The 27,118-nt window shown below is 40.4% G+C and overlaps 2 protein-coding genes across 3 annotated transcripts in view; one reads left to right on the forward strand and one right to left on the reverse strand.

Annotated features, from left to right (window-relative positions):
• Window positions 1-621: 621 nt before the first annotated feature.
• On the forward strand, window positions 622-26,742 carry DLD (dihydrolipoamide dehydrogenase). 2 transcript variants are annotated; one of them, XM_075145737.1, is made up of 15 exons: window positions 652-760; window positions 1,806-1,881; window positions 2,689-2,768; window positions 5,848-5,916; window positions 8,408-8,477; window positions 8,845-8,945; window positions 9,288-9,431; window positions 9,597-9,698; window positions 10,283-10,473; window positions 11,899-12,069; window positions 12,477-12,666; window positions 13,065-13,202; window positions 14,654-14,743; window positions 14,849-14,933; window positions 25,801-26,742. In XM_075145737.1, exons 1-14 carry the CDS (start codon window positions 722-724, stop codon window positions 14,912-14,914), a joined length of 1,527 nt encoding a protein of 508 aa, XP_075001838.1. In that variant the 5' UTR covers window positions 652-721; the 3' UTR covers window positions 14,915-14,933; window positions 25,801-26,742. The 2 variants fall into 2 exon arrangements, with proteins under 2 accessions (XP_075001831.1, XP_075001838.1); XM_075145730.1 differs by lacking the exon at window positions 25,801-26,742 and having other exon boundaries at window positions 622-760; window positions 14,849-15,862.
• LAMB1 (laminin subunit beta 1) overlaps window positions 18,018-27,118 on the reverse strand; it is a 45,381-nt gene continuing 36,280 nt past the window's right edge. The window contains exons 26-33 of the mRNA XM_075140610.1: window positions 25,831-26,072; window positions 23,571-23,774; window positions 23,036-23,180; window positions 22,067-22,274; window positions 21,708-21,849; window positions 20,660-20,836; window positions 19,212-19,371; window positions 18,018-18,331 (exon numbers count right to left, since the gene is read on the reverse strand). Coding sequence (XP_074996711.1) covers window positions 18,195-18,331; window positions 19,212-19,371; window positions 20,660-20,836; window positions 21,708-21,849; window positions 22,067-22,274; window positions 23,036-23,180; window positions 23,571-23,774; window positions 25,831-26,072 — 1,415 coding nt within the window. The 3' untranslated portion in view covers window positions 18,018-18,194. The remainder of the gene's footprint in view (window positions 18,332-19,211; window positions 19,372-20,659; window positions 20,837-21,707; window positions 21,850-22,066; window positions 22,275-23,035; window positions 23,181-23,570; window positions 23,775-25,830; window positions 26,073-27,118) is intronic.

Here is a 27,118-nt window from a genome sequence, read left to right on the forward strand (position 1 = left end):
TCGAATCCTGTGTTCAGTTCCGGGCCCCTCACTACAAGAAGGACATGGAGGTGCTGGAGTGTGTCCAGAGAAGGGCAGCGAAGCTGGTGAAGGGCCTGGAGCACAAGTCTTATGAGGAGCGGCTGAGGGAACTGGGACTGTTTAGCCTGGAGAAGGGGAGGCTGAGGGGAGACCTCATCACGCTCTACAACTACCTGAAAGGGGCTGTAGCGAGGTGGGTGTTGGTCTCTTCTCCCAAGTACAAGCGATAGGACGAGAGGAAATGGCCTCAAGTTGTGCCAGGGGAGGTTTAGATTGGACATTAGGAGAAATTTCTTTACTGAAAGAGTGGTCAGGCCTTGGAACAGGCTGCCCAGGGAAGTGGTTGAGTCACCATCCCTGGAGGTATTTAAAAGACGTGTAGATGAGACCCTTAGGGACATGGTTTAGCGGGCATGGTGTGTTGGGTTGACGGTTGGACTTGATGATCTTCCAGGTCTTTTCCAACCTTAATGATTCTGTGATTCTATGATTCCCCGCCCCGGCCGCTCAGGCCCCGCCCCGAGCGCCGCTCTCGGCGCTGTGCCGGGCGGCCGCCTCCGCCAGGGGGCCTCGTCGCGTGGCGGCGCCCGCTCCTCCCGCCGCCCGCGGTCCGGCCGCCGCTCCCCCGCCCTATTGCGCCTGCGCGAGTCCGCGGAGTCCTTGGAGCGGCGGCTGAGGGGCGAAGGCCGGGCCGGAGGACATGCAGCGCTGGGGACGCGTCTCCTGCGCGCTCGCTCGGGTACGGCGCCGGCAGGGGACGGCACTGCCACGGGGCGGGCGGGCGGGGGGAGCTGAGCCGCGCCGCGCCGCGCTCGGGAGCTCGGGCCTGGGCTTTCCTCACGCCCCCCCACCCCTCGCCGGGAGCGGGCGTAAGGGCGGGTGGAGCCGGAGCAGGCGCCCTGGGGCGGGCGCGGAGACTGGCGGCCGCGGGGCTTGGCTGCTCTTCTCTCCCTTCTCTGCTTTCGCTTCCTTCGCAGGGAAGGGGAATCGCTCCTCGCCCAGCGCGGCCTCGGCTCGGCTGAGGTGACACGGTGCCCGCGGCGTCGCCTGGCACCAGGCGGGCGTCACGCCGCCCCAGGAGGGGTGGGCTCAGGGTCTTGTCCCTGCTGCCGTGTAATTTGTCGGCTGTCGGTCCTCCCGAGAGCGGAGGAGGGGTGCCCCGGCCCTCGGGAGGCTTCAGCCGGAGGGAGCGGCCGGGCGGAGTCGGGAGTGGGGGCGGATACCTTTGCCAGCTGTCAGAGGGTCGGTTCCCGCTTTTTGGGCAGCATTGAGGGCTTCAGAAATACTTTCAGGAGCATCCTCTACTCCAGTTACAGGACGATCGGCCCGTGAGATGCTTGTAGCAACTGTGCTGTGCTGCCTCATTACAATTAAAAAGTCTTGCCCTCCAGAACCGCTTCTGAGGTGTTGCCTGTTCACAGCAAGTGGCCAAAGCGGATGGTTATGGAACAGCAAAACTCTTCATAAACTCCTGTGGGTGTCTAATTTATGTCATTAAGTGGTTTGAGAGCCCCGTGTGAAGGGTTGAAAGTTTGTGTAGTTAGAGGCAGCCTTAGGCCAGGCTGACATGAAGAATGATCGGCTGAGGTTGCAGAGCAGGTAAATGGCAGAGCGACTGCTACCTCTTGTTCCAGTCAGTGCCCTCCATGTCCACTTCAGTCATGTTGTTCCTGTTTTGGTTAACTAGTGACTGTAACTGTATGTTCATCTATGTGTGGTTGAATGCTTATTTTTCTTCAAGGGTAGACTTCAACTTTATAAATAAAGTTTTTTTCTCTTTCTAGAGAAGCTATTTTGATCGAATTCATCATGGACTCCAGGGAATTTGTGCAGTGTCACAAAGGACCTATGCTGATCAAGGTAATAAATTGTGAAGAATTTCTTTGGACAAAAAAACCCAACCCAAACCCCAAAAAATCCTCAAAAACCAAAGCAGTGCTTCAAACTCAGAAATCAGTCTTCCAGGTAACAGGGGAATCCATGTCATCATGGAGATTTAGATGAAAAATAGTGGCTTATTTGCCCTATTTGATATCGAGCTAAAGCTATAAATAGAAGTTGAACTTTATATAACATAAGAACAGTGATGGTAATTAATATTCAAAAAAAGATTGTGGTTACGAGATATGAATTAGGTACAAAGATCATAGCTTCTACTGTGTTCATAATCAATAGAGGTTGCGTGGATATCTATTTCAGCCATGTTTTCTCCTTTATAAACTACTGATTTTATGGCATTCAGTAAGCATTTATCTTTTGCACTAAACATCAACAGAAGCTATGTTGGAAAACTGTTATAGTAAACTATCCAGACATCTTGGGTTAACTTCTTAAAGGATTTGTGGCAGGATGGATAGGTCAGACAGAACTCAGTTGCCTCATTTAATTTTACATTATTTTCCCTGTAAAATTTAAGACTTGTTGTTTTTATTACAGAGTGAATACCTCCACGCAACCTTTTCTTTTGTCCAGAAAATTACTCTCAGATGTGAGGTGTAATTTGCTTATCTAAACCTAGTTTATTAAGTTGCATCATTTTTAATAGCCATTTTGCTTTTTTAAAAAATATATTTTCAAACATGAATTATTTCAGAAATGATAAACTGGTATTTGTGCAATAAAATGTTAATTGCTGAAAAAAAATAACTCAAATGTTCTCTCTTTCAGTTGATGCCGATGTCACAGTTATTGGCTCTGGTCCTGGAGGGTATGTTGCTGCTATCAAAGCAGCTCAGCTTGGATTTAAGGTAAGATGGGACCTCACTCAGATAGCAGAATAGTCATCCAGATGAACTTGGAAGATGTTTGTGTGATACTGAAAAACTGAAATTCTTCTGTCACATCTTGGGTCATGTTGACATGTCGGTGATCTTTCTTTGCCTTGCTTACCCAGATTATACAGAAGTTGAAATGGAGATGTGAAGGTATTACTGTCTGTAGCCCTGCTAGGCTACTGACAGAGCTGCTCAGGACAGCTTGCTCTTGGTTGGAAGTGATAATTGAGGTGGGCTTATACTCTTGTGGAAGAGAAGGTGGGAAAAGAATGCTAGGAAGGAATTTTTCTCCCAACAAAGAAAAGGGGGGAAAAAAATTTGAGGCAGTGACAGAAAAGCCGCTGAGAAACTGTCCTGAAGAACAGACTGAGGGAACTCAAAAGAGGAAAAAACTATTCAACTGATGGGTTTTTTGAACGTGAGTAGAGGAATTCCATTGCTGTGTGAGAATTTTAGAGGCAAAAATATGTCTGTAGAAATACTATAGTATCTAATTTACATTTATTTATGTTAATCTCTGTTGTTCTGTCTGTTGTCTATGAATGCTTTTTAAAAGAGGCAACTTCTATCTGAGGTGTGCTAATGACGTGTCATTTAATTGAGTATTGTGAGAATTATATGTTCATAATGCATTTCAGATTTTCTAAACTTACGAAAATGCAGAGTGTGACTTCAGCAGGATATTTTTTTACCTTCACTCCTTAATATGAGACCAATTTACTCTCTTGGCACTGCATTATTCTTCTCTTAATTATTTTGAAATCTGAGAAGGCGGTACTAGCAGTCTTGAGCTGGCTGATATGTTCCAATGCTTCTGAATTGCGACATCTGGACTTCGTGACAAAAATGAGTTGATTAAACCACCTGATAAGGACAGGAACTCCTGTTGGTGAAAGGAGTTCCAGTGAAACACTGAAACGGGGCCCAGGTAGCGTGTGGTCTTCACCCTTGGCAATTTTCAGAACTTGGCTGTACAAGGCCCTGAGCCACCTGATACATCTTTGATGTTGACAGTGTTTGGAGCAGGAGGTTTGACTAGATGGCCTCCAGAGGAGGTCCCTTCAACCTAAACTTTTCTGTAATTCTGAGTGTTGTCCCTCACTGCTCATCACTCTCACAACTGGGTTGTGAGTCTCTTTGGGTATCTTTCAGCCTTCTAATGTGTAACCGTACCAAAATAAAAATGTTTGAGATTCCATTAAGAAGTTTTATATCTGCCTGTGACCTAGTGCAGATAATTGAGTTATCTTTATCCATGTTTGTGTTGTTTTTTTTTTTTTGTCTTAGTAAATACTCTTGCTTTTAGATGTATGTTGTTACTGAGCTATTACTACCTGAGAAAAAAGGTGCTCAGTGTTACAGGTTTTAGTTGAGATTGAGGCCTTCTGCCATGTAAGTTCATGTTTGTTTATTCTAAAGCTATTTTTTGTGACTATATGCCCGCTTCTGTGATTAACAATAGGATACCATATACAAGGAGGTTAAAAAGTGCCCTGGATTCTCTTTTTCATCATGGCAAAAAATAATTTTGTTATACTGCTTTATGGTTAGTTGGAGTGGGTGAAATATTTGGACATGCTTGCATGTGTCACCTGTAGCACTGAATAAACATGAAGAATGTTTATGCTGTCCTTGAGGAATGTAAGGAGATGTTTTTGTGAGACGGGTAAAAAGTCAGATTCTATAGTGACACCATTCATGGAAGAACCTGAGTGTGCTCTACTGAACTATTGAACTTCAACCTTCAATTTTAGTGCTAGGTGTGCTAGCACAAGCGTTAAGTCCTTGTATCACCACCACAGCATCCCACGTTATTGCCAACAGTGTTCTCTGGGCATTGGCTTTTCAACAGCTTTGCTTGGCCTTGTCGGTGAAGTTGATGTAAAGTGGATGAGGCAGAACCTCCTCATCAGGTAAAGGTAGGAGCCGTCTGGTGCTGTTTGATCCATGGTGCAGCTTTTAAAGCCTTTGGATCATTTTTCATGCATTCATGTGCTTAAAACAGGAGGAAGGGTAGATAAAGGATCAGCATGTCTCGATGTGTTTCTGTGATTTGATATGGTGAATCCTGCTCTTCATGTTACCGTCACCTCTACTTTAGCACAAAAGCAGCAACTTAAAAGAAATGATGAAAGGCTTTCCCCTGGGTAGTCAGTTCTGTCAGCAGATTTGAGCTCTTAGAGTAGAAGCCAAGGAACTATTATTTTGAACATGTGCACACGTTGCAAAGAAGGAGATGCCAATTCTTTTGCTTCTATAAAACAGGTTTACGATACTCTCTTCCCCCCCCCAAGTGATCTGTTTTTACTTCAAGTTTTGTCAGTTGTTTTTTTCCCTTTCGCACTTTGATGTTGGCAAGTTGATGAGGAGGAGACAAAATATTTTCCATCCCTGTTGGTATTGACCTTATTTTTGCTTGGCTTTGCTTTGCTTGATTTTTATTCTTTCTTTCTTTGTAGATATTGGCACAACTTTATAGCAATGGGTCTTGCAGGATCGTGTGTTTAGAGAGGGAAATGTTGTTTGGGGGTTTTGTTTTGTTTTCTTTAAAGAAAAGATTACTTCCTGCGATTTTAACATGTATTGGTTCATTTGTTGTTTGCTTGCGATTACTTGTTTTTAGGAATTTTTTGCATTATTTACATTTTTTGCTTTTTGCAGGTGGTGTGGTTTTTTTAATTGTAAGGGGAACATCTTTCACAGAACTGAGTGTGGTATTTAATTGAGGCAACTTTGTGAATTTTTGAAGCAGAACGGCAGCACTTAAACTTGTATGAAAGTATAAATGGTGCAGTGGGGAATGCGGCTCTCTTCTGGTAGAGAATTTTGTTGCAAAGAGCCATTTTGTGGTTTTTAAGTTAGGAAGAAAATGAGGGAGGGGAAATCTGAGCCACAAAAAAATCTAGGAATGAAATTAATGAGACACTTTTAGAGGAAGAGTTATTAGGCAAAAGCCTGGTCTTTGTCATCCATTCTAATTTGTCAGATACCCTGTAAGGAAATGGTGGCATAGTATTGCTAAAAAGTTCTTTTTTCCCCCCTTCTTCCTCAGACTGTCTGTGTAGAAAAAAATGAAACCTTAGGTGGAACCTGTTTGAATGTTGGATGTATTCCGTCCAAGGTAAGTGTACATAGTTTATCGTAACTTCATTAAAAACAACATATATTATATGTATCACTTGAGAAACTCCTCCTTAATCTTTTCCCAAGATTGACCTATTTACTTTAAAAATTGAAATTGCAGTCCAAATAAGCTGAGGATCCAAATAAATAACACAAAGGGTTAAAATTTTATTTGCTTAACAGAAATCTTTTGTTTGCAAACTCTGTTTTGTGGGCTTTCCCAAAAGAAAGAGAGGAAGAGAATGAAAACCAGAGGTGCATCCAGATGTATCTTCTCATTCTGATGAGCTGTTGAGGCTGTATTGTAACCAGTAACTGACTACAGTGTTAACTGTTTTGGATGGTTGTACCTCTTGTAGTCTATCGTGTGAAGTTCTTGATCGCCTCATGTCAGTTTGTTCAAAATAAACCTGTAGTTTTCTCCAAGATGATGTTCTTATGTTAAAGGAATACCAAACTGTGTCACTAGCGGTAGAGAAAGTAAATCTACATTAGAGGGAGAGGGGCACCCCTGAAAAATCATGAAGTGTGGCTTTGGTTGGATGCACCATGCTCTGAAGATAACTGTCTTTCTCCATTGACTGTAGAAGAAGCCTAGTTCATTAGCTCTTGAAATATTAGTCTAAGCTAAAATAGTATTCTCACCAGCTCCAAAAGATGGCCTGGAGAGTGGGGCTGGTAGTGCTTGTGTGGAGTAGTGCAGGTGGGGAGAGAAAAGGGAGAGTACAAGGCATGCACTCTGAAAGAAAGGAGAAGTAAGAAGAAATTCAGAAGAACCTAGTATTTGACGTTGTCAGTCCAGTTTTAAGTAATTTCAGAACTAGGGCCTTGTAAGAACAGTGCTATTGCTGGATAACCTTATTAGTCTAATCTAGTCTATCTAGCTGGGTGCTAATGAGGCAGACTCATTAGCACCCAGCAGGTGAAGGAAGACACTGGTAATGTCAGGTTTATAATGGCTGTAGTAACAGACATAATTTTCTTACCAAGATCCCTCCTAACTATATTGCTATTTCTAATCTGTTTGCTCAGAGAGGTTCCATTAGCATGGTAGGAAAAAATACAGTATAAATACAAAGTTTTTAAAATTATATATTAATTTTCCTAAACATTTCACTAATATTCTAATGAAGTTCAGAATATCTTAATATACTGAAGAAGAAGTCAAAAATGAGGTGTAGATCAACACTGTTACTTTGAAAGTTTGGAACTCTGCTAGGATCTATTTAACTAACTTTTCTTGAGTCCTTTTTTTTTTTTTTTTTTAATCCTTTGAAGTTCTTAAGAAAATACTTCTGAAGCCATGGCTAAACTTGGATGCTATGCAGAATTTTTTTTGAGTGGCAAAAAATTTCTTAAGAAGTGGATACGTAGGCTGTGTACACTAAGGCAATAACAAACTATTTGAAAATTCCTTTCCAAAAAGCCACCCAAAATAATACATTGGTCCTGGAATTTTTTTCTTTTTTAATTGCTGAAATCTTAAGCCGTGGCTGTGTCTTCAATAATATTGGATTTTACAGATTCAGGGTTGTGACAGTTATGTGAAATGGGCAAATTAATTTTAAAGAGTGAGAGGTGATAAGACTTATTAATAAAAATGGAATTATCTTATTCTGACAGTATTAGTTTTACTCAAGTGTGTATATAAGGGAGGTATCTCAAAATGTGCTTTGTTTTACTGTGGCTGCTTTCAGTCTGCACAGACTTGCGCTGTTGTCCTTGAAAAGATACTGATAATTTCACGTTTGGGATGGCTATAGTGAAAGACATCATTTTTCTTATCAAGATCCCTCCCTAACTATATTGCTATTTCTAATCAAAATATAATTCTAGAGGTTCTGCATTTCAAGCTGCTGATTTATCAACATCGTTACGAAAACTATTCTAATTCTAATTTTGAATTCTGAGTGTCCAGTGACCTGAGCTAACTCTAAGCCATCTAGCTTCAGCTCAACTAACTATGCACTTGTAGTAACTTCAGCACAATTCCTCAACTACAAAATTTGACTCATGTATGTGTACGTGGGCTAAAATTTTAACAGGGATTTTAGTATAGATTTTCCTCATCCAGTTTTTCTGTATCCTCTTTTTGTTGACAAGTAATCTCTTTTCTGAGGTAATAAGGAAATTCTGCTGTGAGTCAGTCAGAATCATCTTTCTTTCCTCTACTTAAAGTCTGTTCCTATTTTTTTTAATTGTCGTGGAGTCATTCCCAATTTCTCTGGTGAAATGAGCAAAAAGGATACGTGTGAATTTAACTGTTTTCTATTTTTATGTTAAATATGTAACTTTATAAAACACTTCAGTAAGAGCTACTGTGTACAGTTTCTATGTTTGAAATACACCTTTTAAAATATGTAGTCAGACTTTTTCTTAATAGTGAGAATGTTTTGCAAATAACATCAGATTATTTTTCTCCTGATAATAAATAATTCATTCAGTTGAGAATGTATGTCTCAATTCACATTTCTGTGTATGTGTTTTAGGCCTTGCTGAACAACTCGCATCTGTATCACTTGGCCCATGGAAAAGATTTCGCTAATAGAGGAATTGAAAGTGAGTGAAACTTGTCAGTGCCTGTTAACATAAATGGTTTCCATCAACAGGCAAATTTAATCATTCAAATCTGACTACTATAGTTTTCTGGTCAGAAAACTTTTTAGACTTACAAATAATATCCTTTATCTGTCAATTGGAGGGTTAGGAACATGTGTCTGCTTCTTGAACCCTGAATCCTGGATAGGTAAGTTATAGTTGAAAAGTGTAATACTGCTTTTTAACATAGCAGTTGTTGAACGTAACCTTTAGCGTTTAGTAGGGCCATTCAACACATCTTAGTGTGTCAGAGCTGTTAATTGTGTTTAGGTTGGCTCCTTGAAATAAAAACACTGCAATGCTTGATAGAAGGATTTTTTAACCTTAGTTACAGGAATCCGTTTGAATCTAGAGAAGATGATGGAACAGAAGAGTGGTGCAGTGAAGGCGTTAACAGGTGGAATTGCTCATTTATTTAAACAAAACAAGGTTAGTTTGGATTATATACCGAGGTATATCCGTAATTTTTTCTGATCTGAGTTTCTTGCTTTTTACATTTTCATATTCTTGCCACATAAATTAAGTTGAATGACTGACTCGGCAAGAGCAGAATTTGAATGCTTCTCTTCTATGAAATTTTTAAATGAACAGTTTCCTCATTCTTAATCTACTTAAAAGAATAGTGTACAATTACTTTGTGATTTGTACCAGATGGTGATGCAAAGGTACGTGTTGGCAGCTTCTCTAAAGCATTGGTGAGATTCAGATTAAATGTAGCATAACTTACATAAGTAATTTGAATCTGAATTTACTGTGTTCTGATTACCAAAGGTTGTACATGTATCTGGGTTTGGAAAAATAACTGGCAAAAACCAAGTCACTGCAACCAAAGAAGATGGCAGCACACAAGTTATCAGTACAAAGAACATACTTGTAGCCACAGGCTCAGAAGTTGCTCCCTTCCCTGGAATTACTGTACGTATTTGAAATCTTAATGGTACTTTTTTTCAATGTGTTATATCCACATAATTTAATGTGTAATTTTTTTTTGTATCTGATTGCACTACTTCTTCTGTGTGCTTTATATATAATGTATAAAAGAGATTGTAAACCTCCCTTTTGGGATTTCTTTGTCACTAGATTGATGAAGATAATATCGTGTCATCCACTGGTGCGCTGTCACTGAAAAAAGTTCCTGAAAAAATGGTTGTCATTGGTGCAGGAGTCATTGGTGTGGAACTGGTAAAAGGATATTTAAACCACTTGGTCTTTAATTTAATTCATAAAGGAACAGGGTGTTACTTTTTGTTATATTGATTGTGTTGCTGTGATTTAACAGATATTTGGTTGAGTGAGTTGTAATGAAACTGTTCAGACTTCATAGCCTGCTAGCTCCCTTTTCTATCAGAAAAGCTGGGATAAGTGTTTGTAGGATCAGTACTCCTGCAGCTGGTTAGCTAAGCAGAGAAATGAGAGAGGAACATACAGGGCCTCACATGTAGTGAGGTGGGTTTTTTTTGGGGGTGGGAGTTAACTTCTGCTGAGATTTGTACCTGCTCTATGTATAGATGAGAGAACTTCCTTTTTTAAGGGAAGTTCATTTTAAGCCAGGATAAATTCTTTATCACAAGCAGTGATAAATCCATTTTTTGTGGAAAGGCTGGGGAAAGTTGGACTTGTTTTATTCTACACTGTAACATTTGTAAAAACTGATCCATTTGCTGTTCTGCTTTTGAAAAGTTTACAGTCTGTGGTAAATATTAGAGCAAAAAAATCTGAAGTTTGCTTTTCAAAAACTCTTTTTATCGATATTGTTGTGACTGCAGGGTTCAGTTTGGCAGCGCCTCGGTGCAGATGTGACAGCTGTTGAGTTCATGGGCCATGTTGGTGGAATGGGAATTGATATGGAGATCTCTAAAAACTTCCAACGTATTCTTCAGAAACAGGGACTTAAGTTTAAACTGAACACCAAAGTTACTGGTGCTACCAAGAAACCAGATGGAAAAATCGATGTAGCGTAAGTGTTTAACATAAAACTAAAGGAATGCCATGTATATTCTTCCTCCCAATCCATCAAACTTATTTAAAAATACAGCCTGATATTATTTTTTAAACAGGAAAAAACGGATTCAGGATGAAACTTAATTCTTTAGTGAAATTTAGTTTTTATCCTGTATTGTAACTTACAGAGCTCATAATTTTGGGTTTATTGAGTCCTAGATTGCTTATACAGGAGAGGTTCCATTGACTTGAGTTGAAGGCGTACTAGTGTAAAACCAGTGTTGTTATAGTGAGATCAGTAATAAAAACAGAACTCTAAATCATTCTTTTCATGGAAGTTCTTTGCTTCTGGTATAATTAACATAAATATCATGATTGTTCATGCAGTCATTTTCAAGCTGTTAATTCTTGGCTCCTTACTGGAGAGGTTCTTTTGTCCATACCTCCTCTTGTCTCAAAATAAGCATGGCAGAGATTTTATTGCTTTTGAGCAGAAATAAATGAAACTACCCCAGAGTGTCTTTTAATGGCCACACTCAAGCCCTTCAAAGACTTACAGATTAACAGCTAATATAGAAACATATAAAGCAAATTTTCTTTATAAAAGTCCATACGTATACACTACTTCTGTCCTTCTTCTTGTTAACGTATTCGCTATGCAGAAACTGTAGTTTAAGTTTTAAGAAAATGCTTAATGTTACTTAACAAAAGTAAGCTTAAATATTTTTTCATTGGGATCTTAATATGGTGACTTGTATTAGCTGTATCGCCACACCTTGGGATGATCTGTTCTCCATCATTGTAAAGGTCTTAGATTTGAGCTTCTTTACGTACCACACTGACGCTGGTTGGATCTCTCATGTAGTCTGTTTCTACATTTAGAGTTTTATTTTGGTTCAGGAGTATGCTTTTGAAACATACTTCGTGCTTATCCTGACTTACCTTGCTTTGGTTCTTGCGCTCTCAGAGCACGTGACCTGAACTTGTTGTGGGTGCAGTTGAACACAAAGATGCACTTGACGCATGCACCTGATGCAGGGCAACTGCTAGCAGGTGTTTGGTTCCTGGGCCAGAAGAAAGCTTGCTCAGAATACATGGCCCTACCCCACCCCAAAATATATATAGTTTGGATGTCAAGTACTCAGCCCAAATTATTTTGCTGTACAGATTTGATCCTATCAGGTCGTGCTACTTGCTAGTGGATATATACCCTGAATTTCTGTATCTAAGAGTTGTTAACAAATGTAGTAAGAGTTGTCCCTCCCTCCCTCTTCTACTCCTCAACTCTTGCAAGGAGGAAGCGTGGGGCAGGCTGAATGCAAGTGGTGTGGATGCCAGATCCAGCCAGTAGGTCACCATCTGGATCATATTAGTTACTAATCAGAGAAATACAATGCTGAAAGTTTACAGCTTAGCATTTTTGATACTTATTTTTCTGTAGTGTTGAAGCTGCTGCTGGTGGCAAGGCAGAAGTAATAACTTGTGATGTGCTCCTAGTTTGCATCGGTAGACGTCCTTTTACAAAAAATCTAGGTCTTGAGGATATTGGAATTGAACTTGATAAGAGGGGGAGAATCCCAGTCAATAACAGATTCCAAACCAAAATTCCAAAGTAAGTAAGACTAAATATTTTTTACTTCTTTTAAGCAGAACACTTATTTTTAAAAGTTTAACCTACTAAAGCACTTTTTTTTTGTATTTAATTGCAGAATATAGCTTTCTTTTCTGAAAGAAAAACAAGATTTCTCTTTATTTCAGGAACTAAAGATTTTTAGTCAACCTTTGAAGTTTTGTGCTTTAAAAGTCACTGTGTGTATTTCATGTCACTAGTACTTCTCGAAGTGTGGTCCTTCTGTGGAAACTGCTCTTTCATACTTTGTATTTCTTTTGAAATTTAGTATTTTAACCTGTTTTGTTTAGTTTTCAGTAACATGTTTCAAACTGACTATTATATAAGGTAGCCTAGGTGTGCTAGGATGTTTTTAAACAGTGTCTTATTCTGTTTCATTGGTCTGATAGCATCTATGCTATTGGTGATGTAGTTGCTGGACCTATGCTGGCCCACAAAGCTGAGGATGAAGGCATTCTTTGTGTAGAAGGGATGGCTGGGGGAGCAGTTCACATTGACTATAACTGCGTACCCTCTGTGATATACACTCACCCTGAAGTGGCCTGGGTTGGCAAATCAGAAGAACAGCTGAAAGAAGAGGTACTGTTCGTTTTCTTCTCAAACAAAACTGCTTTTCCATCTTGGATGTGGTTTCGTTGTCTAGTAGTTTATCTAGCTACTTTTTCCAGGAGAATTTCTGCATCTGAATTTATTGCTTAGGGTGTATGATTGAATGATTCCCTCCTGCACGCCACTCTCCCGAGGATCACAGGTCTCTTTAATGACTTCTATTCTGTGAAGTTAATATTGTTTATTTGCTAATTAATCTTTTTTTAATACCCCCTTACACCCCTTTTGCTGGTTGTTCTTATGCATCGCTCTGTGTGTCTTATGTGTCTTTTATTTTTGTATTGCTTCTGTTCTTGTACTTATCAAATTGTCTGTATGGTCACATTGTTCTTGTTGGTCATTAACTCAGTAACACATCTGTTTTGTAGGGTATAGAATACAAAGTTGGGAAATTTCCATTTGCTGCGAACAGTAGAGCAAAGACAAATGCTGACACAGATGGCATGGTGAAGATACTTAGTCAAAAATCAACAGACAGGATGTTGGGTGCTCACATTTTAGGCGCAGTAAGTATTGTAAATTGTGCTGCTGTCTTGGCCTTGTAAGATCTTTTATTTAGTGTTGCACAGTTGCAAAGTAGTTGTCAAGTTAGGAGAAGTGGTGCTTGTAAAAAGAAGGAAGATTTGAGTCTACCATAGTCATTTTTATTTACTGTTCTCTTCTGCAGCCCTACCCTCCTTCCCACTTTCCTGTTACTTTGGTGTTAGACACAGCTTTTTTTTTTTCCCCTACTGCTAGGGTTAATTGGTTTCTCTGACCAGTTTTTTTTTTTTTATGAATACTGCCAAATACTGGAGAGAACAGCAGAAATTGTTGACTCAAGCTCTGGAAGTTGAGGGAGCTGAACAGACTGTGGCTTTTTCATTGGTGTTTTCTTTTTTTCCCCTCTCTGAACTTCAGACTTCAGCAAAGCTGGTAACCTTATGCTGCAGTCACCAAATCTGGGGTCAGTAACTTACGGAACTTCGATTAAAAATCCTTTGTAAAGATGAGAAATCAGAAAATTCTGTTTGGGAGAAGTATCATTTTCCGCTGTCCCACACATTCCCTAATCTCTCTGTTTTGTTCCTCAGCTTTAAATAATCTTTTTTTTTTTTTTCCCCCTAAAAATGTATGCAGAAACAGTTCCATGCATCTTTGTATACAGCTTTCTTTAAGAGAAATACTAAAACTGCTCTCCATTTTCCTGGAAAGGAGATTTTATTCCTACGAATGGATGTATTATCAACACCAGTGGATAGAGTTTTTGTTTCTGAATCTGATTCTCATAATTTCTGATAGGAATACGTAATATGACGTTATGCTAGTTATTTTCTCTCACAATGCCAGTCATTTAAAAATCAACGTGCCTTAAAAGAAGCAGAACTTAGGTTTATCCATGTGAGACAGACTAATTTTCTTTATTGGGAAAGGGCTGGGGGAAAATCTTCATGTTTGTGGATCTGAATGCTAAAAATGTAACGGGAGATTTCACTATTTTTGACTCCTCAAAGAAATGTTCTCTGAATAAATACATAAAAATACAACAAATAAAAATGAGGGGGCAGATGTAGTAACACCCTCTTTTTTTATCTAGTTATCTGTTTAACTTTCCAGGAGGGCATTGAAGTTTTGGGGAGGTTTCAGCAGTGATAATGTACACTATAGCTTTGAGAATGTGGGTATTATCTGACCAGCATCTTGTAGTGGAAAAATGCCCAGATTTTCCACAACTCTCAGTAATGAGAGAACAAATACTCTCATTAAGAATTATGTTTAGATTTACGCTAGGCTTGAGCACAGTCAACAAGTAGATTAAGTACTTATGACTTATATTAGAACACAGATAAAGTGCTAGTTAATAATACAGCTTGTCTTTTTTAGCAAAAGATGCTTATTTAGAAGCTGTTAGTGATTCAGGAGAACCTGGAGAACTGCATAAAGATTTGTGCTAATTACAAATACCATTAAATTACAGGGTGCTGGCGAAATGGTTAATGAAGCTGCCCTTGCTATGGAATATGGAGCATCATGTGAAGATGTAGCCAGAGTTTGCCATGCCCATCCAGTAAGTTTTTTCTAAGCAGATTGTTGAACACCAGGGTTGCACAGACGTGCTATAATTACATGTAACTATTAATGACTTGTACCTTTTTGTGTTTGCTCTCTACAGACAGTGTCAGAAGCCTTCAGGGAAGCAAACCTAGCAGCATCTTTTGGCAAAGCTATCAACTTCTAAAATGAAAGAGCAGATCTCTGTATGTGTATAGTACATCTCTGAAAATGGACTGTGGGCCCTTATGGAAGGCTGAGTCTGAGGATTTTAGGACTGAATTAAGTGAATCTGCATTTTAAACATCAAATATTTAAACAAGTAGAGTTCGGAACAAGTGGAATTATTCAGTCTCTGTAAATTAAATACTTAAAATTACATGTTTATTTACATGATGAATGTTGCAGAAAAACAGCCTGACAGAACTCTTCTCTTTTTCAAAACCAAACATTTCACTGCTGCATGGGATTATCAGGTGTGCTGGTCAAAACTCTGAATAAGTGTCCAGCATACCTGGTGTTGTCTTATTTGAAGTAGTGATAGACTAAACCAGTTGAATGCTGGTGCTTATCATGCCGCTGGCACTTAAAATGCCACTGTCACTTCCGCACAAAAATGTGTTTTCTTCTGAAAGGTTTAACTTTAGTATTTAACCTACTTCTTACATACAAGTACCAAAACTTGTTTTGACCTAGTAGTGTTAGGATGTTGGGAGAAGAGGGGCTCGTATAGATCAATTAAAACTATATTGACTTTTTAAAGAGAAAATTACTCTGTGTGTGTGTGATTCTCCACACATCATGTTTTCATATTGAAAACTCATCAGGGGAAATATTGAGTGCTGATGGAGAAATGAAAGATTGAAGACAAATTAATCTTACTGCTACTTAATCTCTTTTTGTTTTTAAAGCTTCCATTGTTCAACTCTCTTAAACTTGAAATGCTAAAACTGGGTAGTGAACAGCGCTTGCTGTTAAGTGCTGTGACATGAGGGTTATTCTGCACCTTCCACACATAAGGGCTGCAGTATCAGCTCTCCACACCATTAAGACATACTTTCTTCTCCTGTTTTCTATTTTGTGCTCTCTGTCTCTTCTGTAGCAAGAGAGCTCAATAAATATGAACGTGGCTGGAGGGTCGTCTTGGGTTTTGTTTGTTGATTGGCCCTGTTACTCCTTTTAGTGTCTATGTTGTCGAATACGTGAAGAAACTCACAAACAAATCGCATCTTTGGAAGATCCCTAATGTGTATATGGAATGTGCCCAATTCCAGTAGCTCATTTTAAGTTTTGTTTTGCAGGGTGCCATTTCTTTTTTTTTTTTTTTTTTTTTGTTAGGCTCTTCTGGCTTGAAGAAAACCTTAATATCTGCTGGTATTGTGCATGTCCTTTTTCAGTATGCCAATGGCATGATAGATGAGAAATGCACATTTGGAAAACGGTGCAAAAGCTACTTGGTTTTGTGTGCAGACAAGATGGTTATATCCTTCTACATTTCTTTAGAGCTTCTTATTCAAGTATTGATCCATTATCCATACTGAGTGATGGAAATATATGACAATGTTACCATTTTATTAAGATACCAGTTAATCAACAAATACCAGTGATACTGTTCTTCATTTTGGTTTGTTTTTTTTAACTCCTGTTTTAAATGTAGATGGGGTTAAACCATTACAGCTCATTAACCTTATCACCAGGATATGAGATAATCCAATTCATGGATATGCTGGGTTAAGTGAATTAATGTGGATCTGCTTTCAGGTGTTAGTAGGAAGTTGCTGAAGGGAAAGCAAAGGTGAGACAATAGTGAGGGAAGAAAAACTTGATTCTTCCAATAGACCTTGGCATTTCAGAATCACTGTTACCTGCTGCAGGTAAATGCTATTAAGCGTTAATCTTGTGCTGTGCAAGTTCTTCCTAGAAGCCCTCCCTTTTCAGAAACAGGTTTGTGTCCACTCCCTCCACCTCTCTCCATACTTGTGGCAGTCTTACTGCAGTTCAGCCTTGAGGTTAATCAGTTACAAATTCTCGTATTTCATTTTGTTCATGTTAAATGAAGTTTGGAAAGTCAGGGTATTCTTTAATCAAGAATACTACTAAAATTATACTGGAGACTATAGTTTCCCAGACACTTGAAAATAAAATTCAAGGCCTTAAAATTGTTACTGTATTGTTACTTCTCTCACTGTCATTCCTGTTCTAGTTAAGTGTACAAAGAGTGTTTGTAAAGGTAAAAGTAAGATGAGCTACTGAGCCACCTGTCAATGATCTGATCACAGTTAAGTCTGAATGTTGCAGAGTTTGAAAATTGTATTTTTAACAGCTGCTAAGTATACTGGCAGTTAAACGGTGTATGATGCTGGTATGGTAATCAATTCCTGTGATAGATTTTTGGCTGTAGCATTTGTAACCTTAGGAGCTTAGGGGTAACTATTCACTTAAACATACTGCTCTTCAGTTTGCTTAGGTGGTGATATATTCTCTCATAGTTGTCCTGACCAACTTTCGATGATGTTAGTCAAGGTTAGGTAAGGTGCTGATCAAAGTATATACGCAGATGTATTTCTCAGGTCAGAGTTAGCAGTCAGGATGTGTAAATGCACGTTGCAGTTTTGGATGCTAATTTATGTAGTTGATGAATGTTGTAAATCGATTTCTGCAGTATTGTACAATTGTCTGAAGGTGCACTGTTCTACAGATAACTTTGAGCTTAAGTATGGTGTACTTGATGTTACTCTTGCACTTTGAAAATGTCTTATTTGTGTTTTGTTAAGTGCAAGCTGTTCTTGGAGGGCAACGTCTGTGCACAGCTCCTTAACTGATTCACATTAAGTGCCCTGTGAACTTTTGTAGTTCCTTTTCCAGAGAGGCTTGATCCTCCAAGCTTGGTTTATCACATAAATTTGGTGCTTGAAATGTAAACTACATTCACGCCTTCAGTGCCGACCTCTGTTTCCACTTCACATATCCAGTGTTTCATAATCAGTGACACGAAACTAGTGTTAAGCCTAAATGGATATCATGCAGAGGGTAAATACTCCTTTTTTGAGTACTGTGGTGTAAATGCTACCTGACCACACAAGGACGGTACTTCTTCATTCACTTGTAATTTTGTTCTGAGTGACCATCTTATATTTCATAGTCATTGGAGCCCTTACTTAGAATTACGTAGTTGGAGCCAAGATTTTATTAGATCTCTAACCAGTTTAAAAACAAGACTTGCTAAAGGATTAATTGATGTACCATTTCAGCTACTGAAAATAGGAAGAAAATGAGTCATACTAGGTACATTCAGTGATACAAAAGTACTGTTTATTTTCAACATCAAAAAGTTACTTGTCTTTGGTTCTGTGACTTGAAAGTCAATATAAAACCTGTTCACTTTATCAGGTCTTAGTGTAATGTCAAAAAGAACTAGTGTAATACTTGTAAAATCCATCCTGAACACAAGCATTTCCTGCTCCCGTTCATAAGCAAGTGCTATAAACAGCAACCTTCTGGCTGATTGTCTGTAAGAGGGAGCGAACTGTCTCTTCCAGCTCCACCAACTGCTTGGCTTTATCTTCCAGAACTTTTTGATTGTTTTCATATGTATTTTCCAAGTCTGTCAGCAAAGAAAGGGGAAAAACAGCTTAATTAGAGGTGTTTTAATGCAGTAAAATGTAAATCATTATCGTTACAGATAAACTACTACTCAAATTTATTTTTATTGCGGAAGAGAATCTGATTAGGGGGAAAAAAAGGTCTGGAATGGCACCTTTTTGCTTCCTCAACACTGGGACATAAAGCAACAAGGAACTAATCTTCCGTAAGTGGAAAGTATCCAAAAGTATACTTTGATTCATGTTGAAAATAATGGTCATTCTCTGCTGCATGGTGGCTTTTACAGAACAGTGAAATGTTTTGGCTTGTTATGGTTAAGACTATTCAGTGAGTCTTTGTAACTGTGCAGGAGCAGCTAAGGGGAAGAATGAGTTCCTGGCCTGGCAAAAACAGAAGGAAAACTTAGCTCCCTCCCTGGTAGTTACGGGCAGATTGCCCCCTCCTGTTTCAATCAACTTTAATTGGCAATGGGAAATGTTAAATTAATCTGTGAACTGGAACTGACATATCCTGATTACCTTTTGTTTTAATAGCTTTCCAGGGTGGGGTGAGGGTAGTATTGTTTGAAGATGGGGGGCTTGCTTGAAGGGGTTAGTCCTCGTCCTGAGCATGGTAGCTATGTTCCTTCCCTGTAGTGGTTCTCGGAGCAGTGATAGGTGCCATACTAGAAGTTTGTGTCTCACTGTAAGTTTCAGCTTTTTTATAGAAATCTTTGATTCAAAAGACTATGTTGTGTCCATAAGAATAAGGAAAGCAGATCAAACCCCAGTAACAAAGAATTAACTTGCATTTTTTCCCTACTGCTGATGAATAGTCCGTTTAACAGCATGACATTGCTTCATATTCTAAGATGACGACTTATCTCCTCAGAACAGCCTTACCTTTGAGCAGCTGGAGTTTGCTGTTTGCTTGAGCCAACAAGGCTTTAGCTTCATCTTGCAACATGCCGGCTTTCCTCCTGGCATCAGCCGACTCTTCTGTCTTCTTGGCGATGAGATCTTCCACTGCTTTATACTTGTCGTTCAGCTCGGTATTGAGGACCTGTTGTTCCAGATTCAAGCACAAGATGGAGCTCATTCAAAAGACAATGCAGTGGGAGTTTGCATTTCCTCCCTCTATCTTTACTAATCTGCATATAAGGAGAGACTACGCTGTTAGCTCAGTTAACAAAGGCAGAAACAGTGTTGGGGTATTTCCTACTTAATATTCAGGACTCTAAGAGTTGGGGTGAAGACTCATCAGTTGCCCTTTTGCAGATCTGTGGCCGTTTTATAGCTTTAATACCAACTTGGCAAGGATTTACGGGATTCAGTTACACAATTCTGTAACTAATGGAAGCCATGGCCCCTAGTACAGCTGGAAAGCTGCATATGGTAAGGAACTGGCACTGCTTCTGGTTGGATGCTTGCATTTGGGGAGGAATACCCTTGTTGCTCTTTCAGTAACGAGAACAGCTGCCTAGTTTGCGTAGGTGAAGGTGCTGGAGAAGTCGTGAGGTTGGTTTCTCAGCTGTGCTTTTCTCTAAGAGGTTAAGATTAAGAAGTCCTATGACCCAACTGAATTCAACCAATAAGCAAGTTAACAAGCTGTAGCAGTACTGGAAGTCTCTTGTGTTTACTTGACCGCCACCTGAAATACTACTTAGTGTTTGGAAAGAATTGATTTGATGGATAATACATCTCTCCTGGCAGAAGATGCCTCTCTGGAGACTGATGGACTAATTATAGACAACAGATTGGAGCAATGAAACTTCCTTTGGCAGATTTGTCAATTGTTTTGTTAATGAGCATTCTTTTGCTATTACAAAGGTGTGTATCAGACATTGGGAGCAACGCCATATGCTCACAGAGCAAATTTTGCATCTCTGATATTTAGAAATTACTCTGGTTTTATACTGAGCTAACGATTTTTCTTGTCGCTTGATTCTGTATATGCCAAATTCTGGTTTGTTTGTCCTGAACTCCTCATTGTCATAGAACCATAAATACTCTATGGAAGGGGAAAAAAAATTACCAGTTTTCCTGTGGCAGATAGTAAAAGCTGAGGGGCAGAAACAAATCTATGAAAGGCTGACAGTGTGACAGCATGACAGGTTTCCTGCAGCTATTTTAGAACTTGAAAACTTCCCAATACTTCTTTCTCTCTGTATCTGGTACCAAAGTAAGTAAAAAGCAGCTATCTTTGATAAGTGCATTAAGTGCTGCTTTTTTTGTTGCTGGTACTTGACCAATAAATGAAGTGGATCATATGTATTCACTAATGTTCCTTTAGCCAAACCTGGGTGAGAGTTTTTTTCGCTTTCCCTTAGCATCTTTCCTGAACTTCTCACCTTTTTAACTTCTTCAGCATTTTGTTTTGCAGTAACAATTTTTTCTTCTATATTGTCCACATTCTCTGAATTTGTAGCAGCCTTTTGCTTAAGGTCTTCAACATTCTTCTCTAGCTCAAACAGACGTAAGGTAGCATTGTTCAGTGTTTCTTCAGATGCTGCATTTTCAGATTCGATCTAAGAAAGAGGGACAACAGTTACATTTTCAAAAGACACTGAATATAATAGTAAGCTTTCTGGATAAGCCCTGATCAACTAATTCGTTCATGTCCATAGATCTGATATGAAACCCAGTGTTTTAGTTTTGTTACAAATGGCCAATTGCAGTCAGGATTAAAGAGCCCATTGCTTGAAGACGGGGTACATATGGGGCTGCAAAAGCATTAAGGAACATGGTTAAAAAATACCTGATTGTATTACACATGCAAGAGTTGCCTAATCCACAGGCAAAACTGAAGTTTGACATTTGACTCCATCATGTAATAACGGACTTGTGAAGCTGCAGATCTTCTAAGCTGGCCAAGCTTCATGGGTATAGATAGCACTATGGTCTCGTGAGGGCTATGAGATGAAGTCTGAAAATACATTATCTGACAAGACTACAGCAATTACCACTTTAATCCAGCATTCGCTTATTTTAGTCTTGTGCTGCAGTGGTGGATAGCACTGGTAGCATGGCTACACCAGCACACTACCAACGTGGTGACAGATACAACTTCCAGGGATCTTGGCACACCTGCTCTGTTAGAGAGCTACAGTCCTGCTCATTTAACTTCAGTGGTGCAGGATAAGGGGTGAGAAAAGCCTTTTGTTGTTTTTTGTTGTGTTTTTTTTTTTTAAGAGCAAATGGTCCCCTAGCATCTGTCATACTAACTCAAAAGTTTATGTGAAGGCAAGAATGGTTTAGATTCATTTTAAATGCAGTCTTTGACTTGCAGTACCCAAGAGCCTTCCCTAGAGAGGCTTACATCAGTTTCTAAATATCAGACTTGGTGCTGTTTCTAAGTATTTCTAAGTATTTCTTAAGAAATACTCATGAAGAACTCACCGAGGTCAGCAGGTCTTGAGTTCCTTTAATGTCTTCATCAGCTTGTTTGATGGCTTTTTCAGCTGCATTCTGAGCTTTTTCAGCTTCTTCCAGTGCTGCTTTCACCATGTCGGCAGTGACTTTAACATCTGTTGCACCTTTGCTATGGAGCAAAACTGTGTTAACGCTAAAAATGCTTTTACTTAAAACTGGAAAAAGAACTAGTCGTACACTGCAAAGGGGCATTTTTGCCCCTTAGCGAAGGAATGAGAATCTGCATGGGGGCAAGTTAAACTCTGCATTTTCTGATACAATGAAATGAAAGTCTTGTTCAAGCTCTAGGTGACAGAAAACAGCTAATACAGAACAGGGTTGCATACCTTGCCTTTTTGGCTTCCTCCAGTAGCATTTCTGCTCTGGCAATGTCTCCAGCGCTCTGCTGCAGAATGACCTCAACATCAGAAAGGCTTTCTATACGCTCACGAATATCTTCTGTCAGGGCTTGCAGCTGCTGGGGAGTGCTTGGCATCTCCATGTTCAGCACTTCATTAGCCACCGCCTCGATGCTATCCAGGTCAGCGCTGTCTTCTAGTAGATGGACACAAATGACAAAGATGTAAGTAAAAGCTTCCCCCCGTCAAGTCTCAGTACTCAAATTCTTGTCCAACTGCTCCCTTAAGAAGGAAAATCATGGGAAAACTTCCTCTCCCAGACTTACAGAAAATCAAGGTGTTAAAACTGCTTCCTTAAGATGGAACTTCCCTCTCAGGAGAGGCCCAGCCGGCGCGTAGGCCCTGCTGGCATAGCTCTCTTGGAAGCCATTTGAAGATCTCGGTGATTAGCTACATCGTGCTAGGGCTGGGGGGGGACACACGCGAGCCCACAGGAAACGAAGCCAACAGCTGCACATAAATGTATTTGTGGTAACAGTATACTCGGCCTTGTGCAAACAGGGAAGGAATGGGTTTGCCATGCTGCCGCTTGCTAGCGAACACGGCCCTCATTTAGCCTCTACCTGCTTTCTTACAGAGAGATAAACTCAGTTGCAGACTTTCCTCCCCTTTAGTAGTACTTTGTCTTTCTAGCCAGAACTTATGAACACACTTGGCAAGCTACAGCAGTACAACAGCCTCAGCTGAAACAAACACAACAACATGCTACAGTTTGCTCTCACTTTCCTATTGTCTTGGGTTTTCTCTTGGTTCCAGATTTCATCAAACACATTAAGTCTGGCTGAAAGTAGGGGGATGACACACAACTATTGCATTACCCCTTAGAAGATGATTCAGAGCTAAAGATAGTTTTCAAACACTCAGAATTAAGATATAATTTAAATGTAAGGTTTTTACGCATTAGGAAGTCTCTAATCTGTTTAATAAGATTTCTCAGATCTTCATTGCTTCTGTCCACTTGTTCTTTTGTAGCATTGGTTTTGAGCAAAACTTCTTGTGCATTTTGTTTTGCTTCATCAGCTCTCTGTTTTGCCTCAGAAACCTAAACAGGAAAATAGAAGGCTTGATTGCATATTTGCTTATGGTTTAAGGCCTGGTTTAAAACAAAAATTCAGTTGGAGTCAGAGATAATAGTAATGAGAAATGCTTTTCCTCATAAAACTCACAGAACACATTTAAAAGCTGGCCATGATCCATACCACCAATGCTAGTTTAAACAACTCAGGCTAATGTTTAGATTTATCCATGAAGTTTCACTTTAGCAAGCTCCTTTTCTTTACAAGGATCTTTACAAGCATGATAAAGTTACACAACTGAAAAGAAGTATTTTGAAGTAAGCCAGGCACATATTTTGTCAATTAGGTCTAAACTTGTGTTACAACTAAAATTTTTTTTTTTTTTTTAATACCTAACAATTGATTGGGCATATTACCATTCTGGAGAGTTGCTCAACTTCTGCTAATGCACTAAGGATGTCTCTGTCAAAATCCATGGCTTTCTGCCAGGCGTTGTGAGCTACGGTCACCAGCCCGTCACAGCCAGGTCCTCCACACTTCTTCTTTCCATCATCTGTTCGACAGTTTAAACCGCCACACTCGGACTCGGCACAGGAGGCTCCTGCGGGAGTGCCGCACGTCTGCAGAGGCACATGAGACAAGGGAAATAGTCACAGCTTTATTTCCATTGCTGAGCTGCGAGGGGGAGGGAGTAGGACATTGCTCTACCATGACAGAAAGACCCTGTTGTTTCTGCCCCTTGCAGTAGCATCCCAAATACCACAGGGAAGGAAGCTAAAGTGGAGCTGCAAGCTAGAGGCGGTTCCTGCAGCAGGTCCATACCAGCATGACTTTAATCTTTCTTCTGTGCCCCCTGCACCTTCCTGCCTTTAACTTCGTTCCAAATATGCAGCTCCCTGATGCTGAAGTAGCTGGAGGTTATGAGGGAAGCCTTGCCTCGCTTTCATCATCCACTTTTCCGTACATCATCTTTCACTGGAAAGCTGCCTTTAAGCTTTGGTTTCAAGCTGGAAGCTACTACTGTCTGTATGCCTTTTGTTTGCAATCAGTCTTCACTACTGGTGGAGGAAAAACTGGCCATCCCAAGAAGCTATTTTATAAGGAAGAAAGTGTTTGGTGCAGAGTAGTATCTTTTCCTTTGCTCTAATGCCCTAGAAATGTAATAGAAGCTGAAATGCTCCAAGTTGAACAGGAACCTTTTTTTCATCTCCCTTAAAAAGCTGTCTCATTCCCTTCCACCAAATGTTTGCTCTGATTTCATCTTTCCAGAATGCTTTCCAATTTGTAAATTTTGTCAAGGATGCGTTCCCACAGAAAATTTCAGGGTAGACCTTTTTTTTTTAAAAAAAAAAAAAAAGCAAAACTATTTCAATCAGCAACATTGTACTGAGAATTATCCACTACTTGGTCAATTGTTTGGCAATGAAATCACTCAGGAGTTGTTTTAGCCAGAGGAAAAATTGGAAAATTCCCCATTCTTGTGAGGTTCTTTTCCCTTTCCACCCCACCCCTTTTGCCAAATGACAGTCACTAACCGACCTACTTTGCAGCCAAAAAACCTCTCTGGGAAAACCTAGGAGCTGTGCCAAGTTAGCTGCAGCTGTCTCCTGTGAAGTGTAAATGAGTCCCTCTTACCTGTTTGGCATGCAACCCAGCAGTAGCTAGAAAGCAAAAAGATTTTTTTTTTTGTGTCCCGTGATTACACCTCCAAGCAACTCAGTGTTTATGGCCCTGATAAACATCTACCCAAGATTTTCAGTCCTCAAGAACAGTTAGGCAGGAATGTAGGGGAAGGGAAGCTAAACAAAAAGATTTCTTCCCTCCCGAGAAAAAAGGAGGGCTAGGGGAGTCGGGAGGGATGACCGTAGTTGTAAAGGAACGGGACAATTCAGCGTGTGAAGAACTCATCCTCTAACACAGGCCTGGCCTGCCCAGGGGAGTTAATGAGCAGTCCCCTGCAGCCCGCCTTCATGTGGGATTGTTCTCTGAATGCAGCTGGCCGACTTCAAAGTGAAACCGAGGGAACACTCAGCCTCTCCCAAGAAAAAGCCACCCTTGATCATATTTACAGATGAGCAGGCAGCTTCAACAGAGAAAATGCCCTTTTGACTCCAGCTCCCTGTAAGTTCTGCTTTGTCTCAAGCATGAGGACGGGAGCACGGTGATGCCGAGGAGGGCAGCCTGTCCGTGCGAGTAGACGCGCTGCCTGGCTGGGCGCTGCACAGGCTTAGCGTATACCCTACAGAGCTGCAAAAAGGAAGAGAGTAGCCTAGAGAAAGCAAGCACATGAACTGAGGACAGGCTTAAGAGGATGGCTCTCAGTCCAGCAGACTCGCTATACTTTTCTGTACGTGGGAGCTCTGTCCACAGCAAAAGGCTTTGGGTTAGAGCCGGGGTGATGAAAAGATGGGTGCTTTGTCAGGGCTGGGAAGGGTAGGAGGGAGACCAACATGAAAGGCTGGTGCCTGAAAGCCAGTAGGTCTCAGAGCCTACCAATTAAACAGCCCTGTTCTAGCCCACAAAATAATACCCCGTCAACCAAGAAATGTGCACTTTTCATGAACAAACTGTATCTCACACTGTCAAGCTCTAACAGTTCCTCCCTGCCCGTCGCTTCTTCACAAACCTGACTTTATTTTGCTACAGGTTTTATACCAGCGATTCTCAGCCGTGTACCTTCTCAGCTACTTCAGAGAGATCCAGGCTCTGCAGCTTGCCTGCGAGTTCATCCAGAAGGCGCGACTGCTCCTCTTGTTTAGCCTTGAACTGGGCCTCTTTCTCATTGATTAAGTCTTCCACTTCCTGCCGCGTTTGTGCTGACAGCTCCACGGCGCTATCAGGGTGAACAGTGGAAGCATTGACCCTCTCCTCTGCCTCCAGGGACATCTGGAAATACTTGGTGATACTATCCAAGGCTCCTGCAGAAATCAGATGGAACTGCTCAGAAATCTGTTAAGTAACCCAAAGTAATTTATATTATGGAGGTTGGCAGAGGACACATCAGGGTTAGCGATATGAATATCAAGTTAAATGAAATGCTAGCTTTTGCAGCTATATTCAGTGCCATTGCAAGGATGACAGAATTTGGCCTGTTGTAGGAAAAAAAAAATTTTTTTTTGCTTGGTTGACAGTGTGTCAAGTTTGCTGGAGTAAAATAAGCCTTTCTCTGACCCTAGTGACTGAATTCTGCTTGCCCTGAGGGCAAAAGGAGATCTAGAATTTTAAGTGTTTGTAGGGCAACAGTCTGTTTTCTAAGGATTCACTTACCCCATTAGTTCTTCTTGCTTGCCCTGGGATGTCTGGCTTATGGAGTCACTGCTTGGAAACTAGTCAGAGCTTTCCTAAGAAACAACTACTTGACGAAAGATGCTGATTTATGGAGCTGTTAGTTTTGGACAACTCCTGGAGAGGCCTTGAGCGGGTGTGAGGGACCCCGCGGGGGTGGCCACACTCTGCACCTCGGGGCAGCTTTCCTCTGCAGAATGCCACAAGTCGGGGACTCCCCCGTTCTACATCCTACTTGCCTCGCTCTGCGAAATCCTGCGTTCACTGGAAACAATCTCAGACTTCGTGCAAAGCAGGAAATTTAAAAAGAAAAAAAAAAAATCCTTTGTTTCAAGTTGGAATGAAGTCATCTTTCAAAATTTCCAAAGAATTTGGTGACATTCCTCTTTCTCCGGCAAATTTTGATTCTTGGCCTATTTCAATGTGCCAATGGGCATGCAAGGCTTGGGTGGCTTGGAAGAACTGAGCCCTTACAGTGTGCTCTTAGTCGCCAAGACCCAGGTAGTTTTTCCAACCAGAAACAGCAATTTAACAGACTGGGGAGAGCAAGAGAGATGTCCAGGTGTATCTTGGAATCTGCCGCACTTTCAGCTGTTGTGTCTCATCTAAAATGTATTAATCAAGAGCCTTTAAGACAACTCTGTGCCCCAAGAACTTGAGCCAGCTTTGCAATGTGCAG

This window comes from Calonectris borealis, chromosome 1 (assembly GCF_964195595.1).
Source record: "Calonectris borealis chromosome 1, bCalBor7.hap1.2, whole genome shotgun sequence".
Classification (NCBI taxonomy): Eukaryota; Metazoa; Chordata; class Aves; order Procellariiformes; family Procellariidae; genus Calonectris; species Calonectris borealis.

What these genes read in the sequence shown, in the direction of transcription:
- DLD (XM_075145730.1), top strand. Translation starts at nt 722, where the DNA reads ATGCAGCGCTGGGGACGCGTCTCCTGCGCGCTCGCTCGG. An exon ending in TTGGATGTATTCCGTCCAAG is followed by an intron (nt 5,917 to 8,407) that starts GTAAGTGTACAT and finishes TATGTGTTTTAG; the next exon opens with GCCTTGCTGAACAACTCGCA. An exon ending in TTCCAAACCAAAATTCCAAA is followed by an intron (nt 12,070 to 12,476) that starts GTAAGTAAGACT and finishes TTGGTCTGATAG; the next exon opens with CATCTATGCTATTGGTGATG.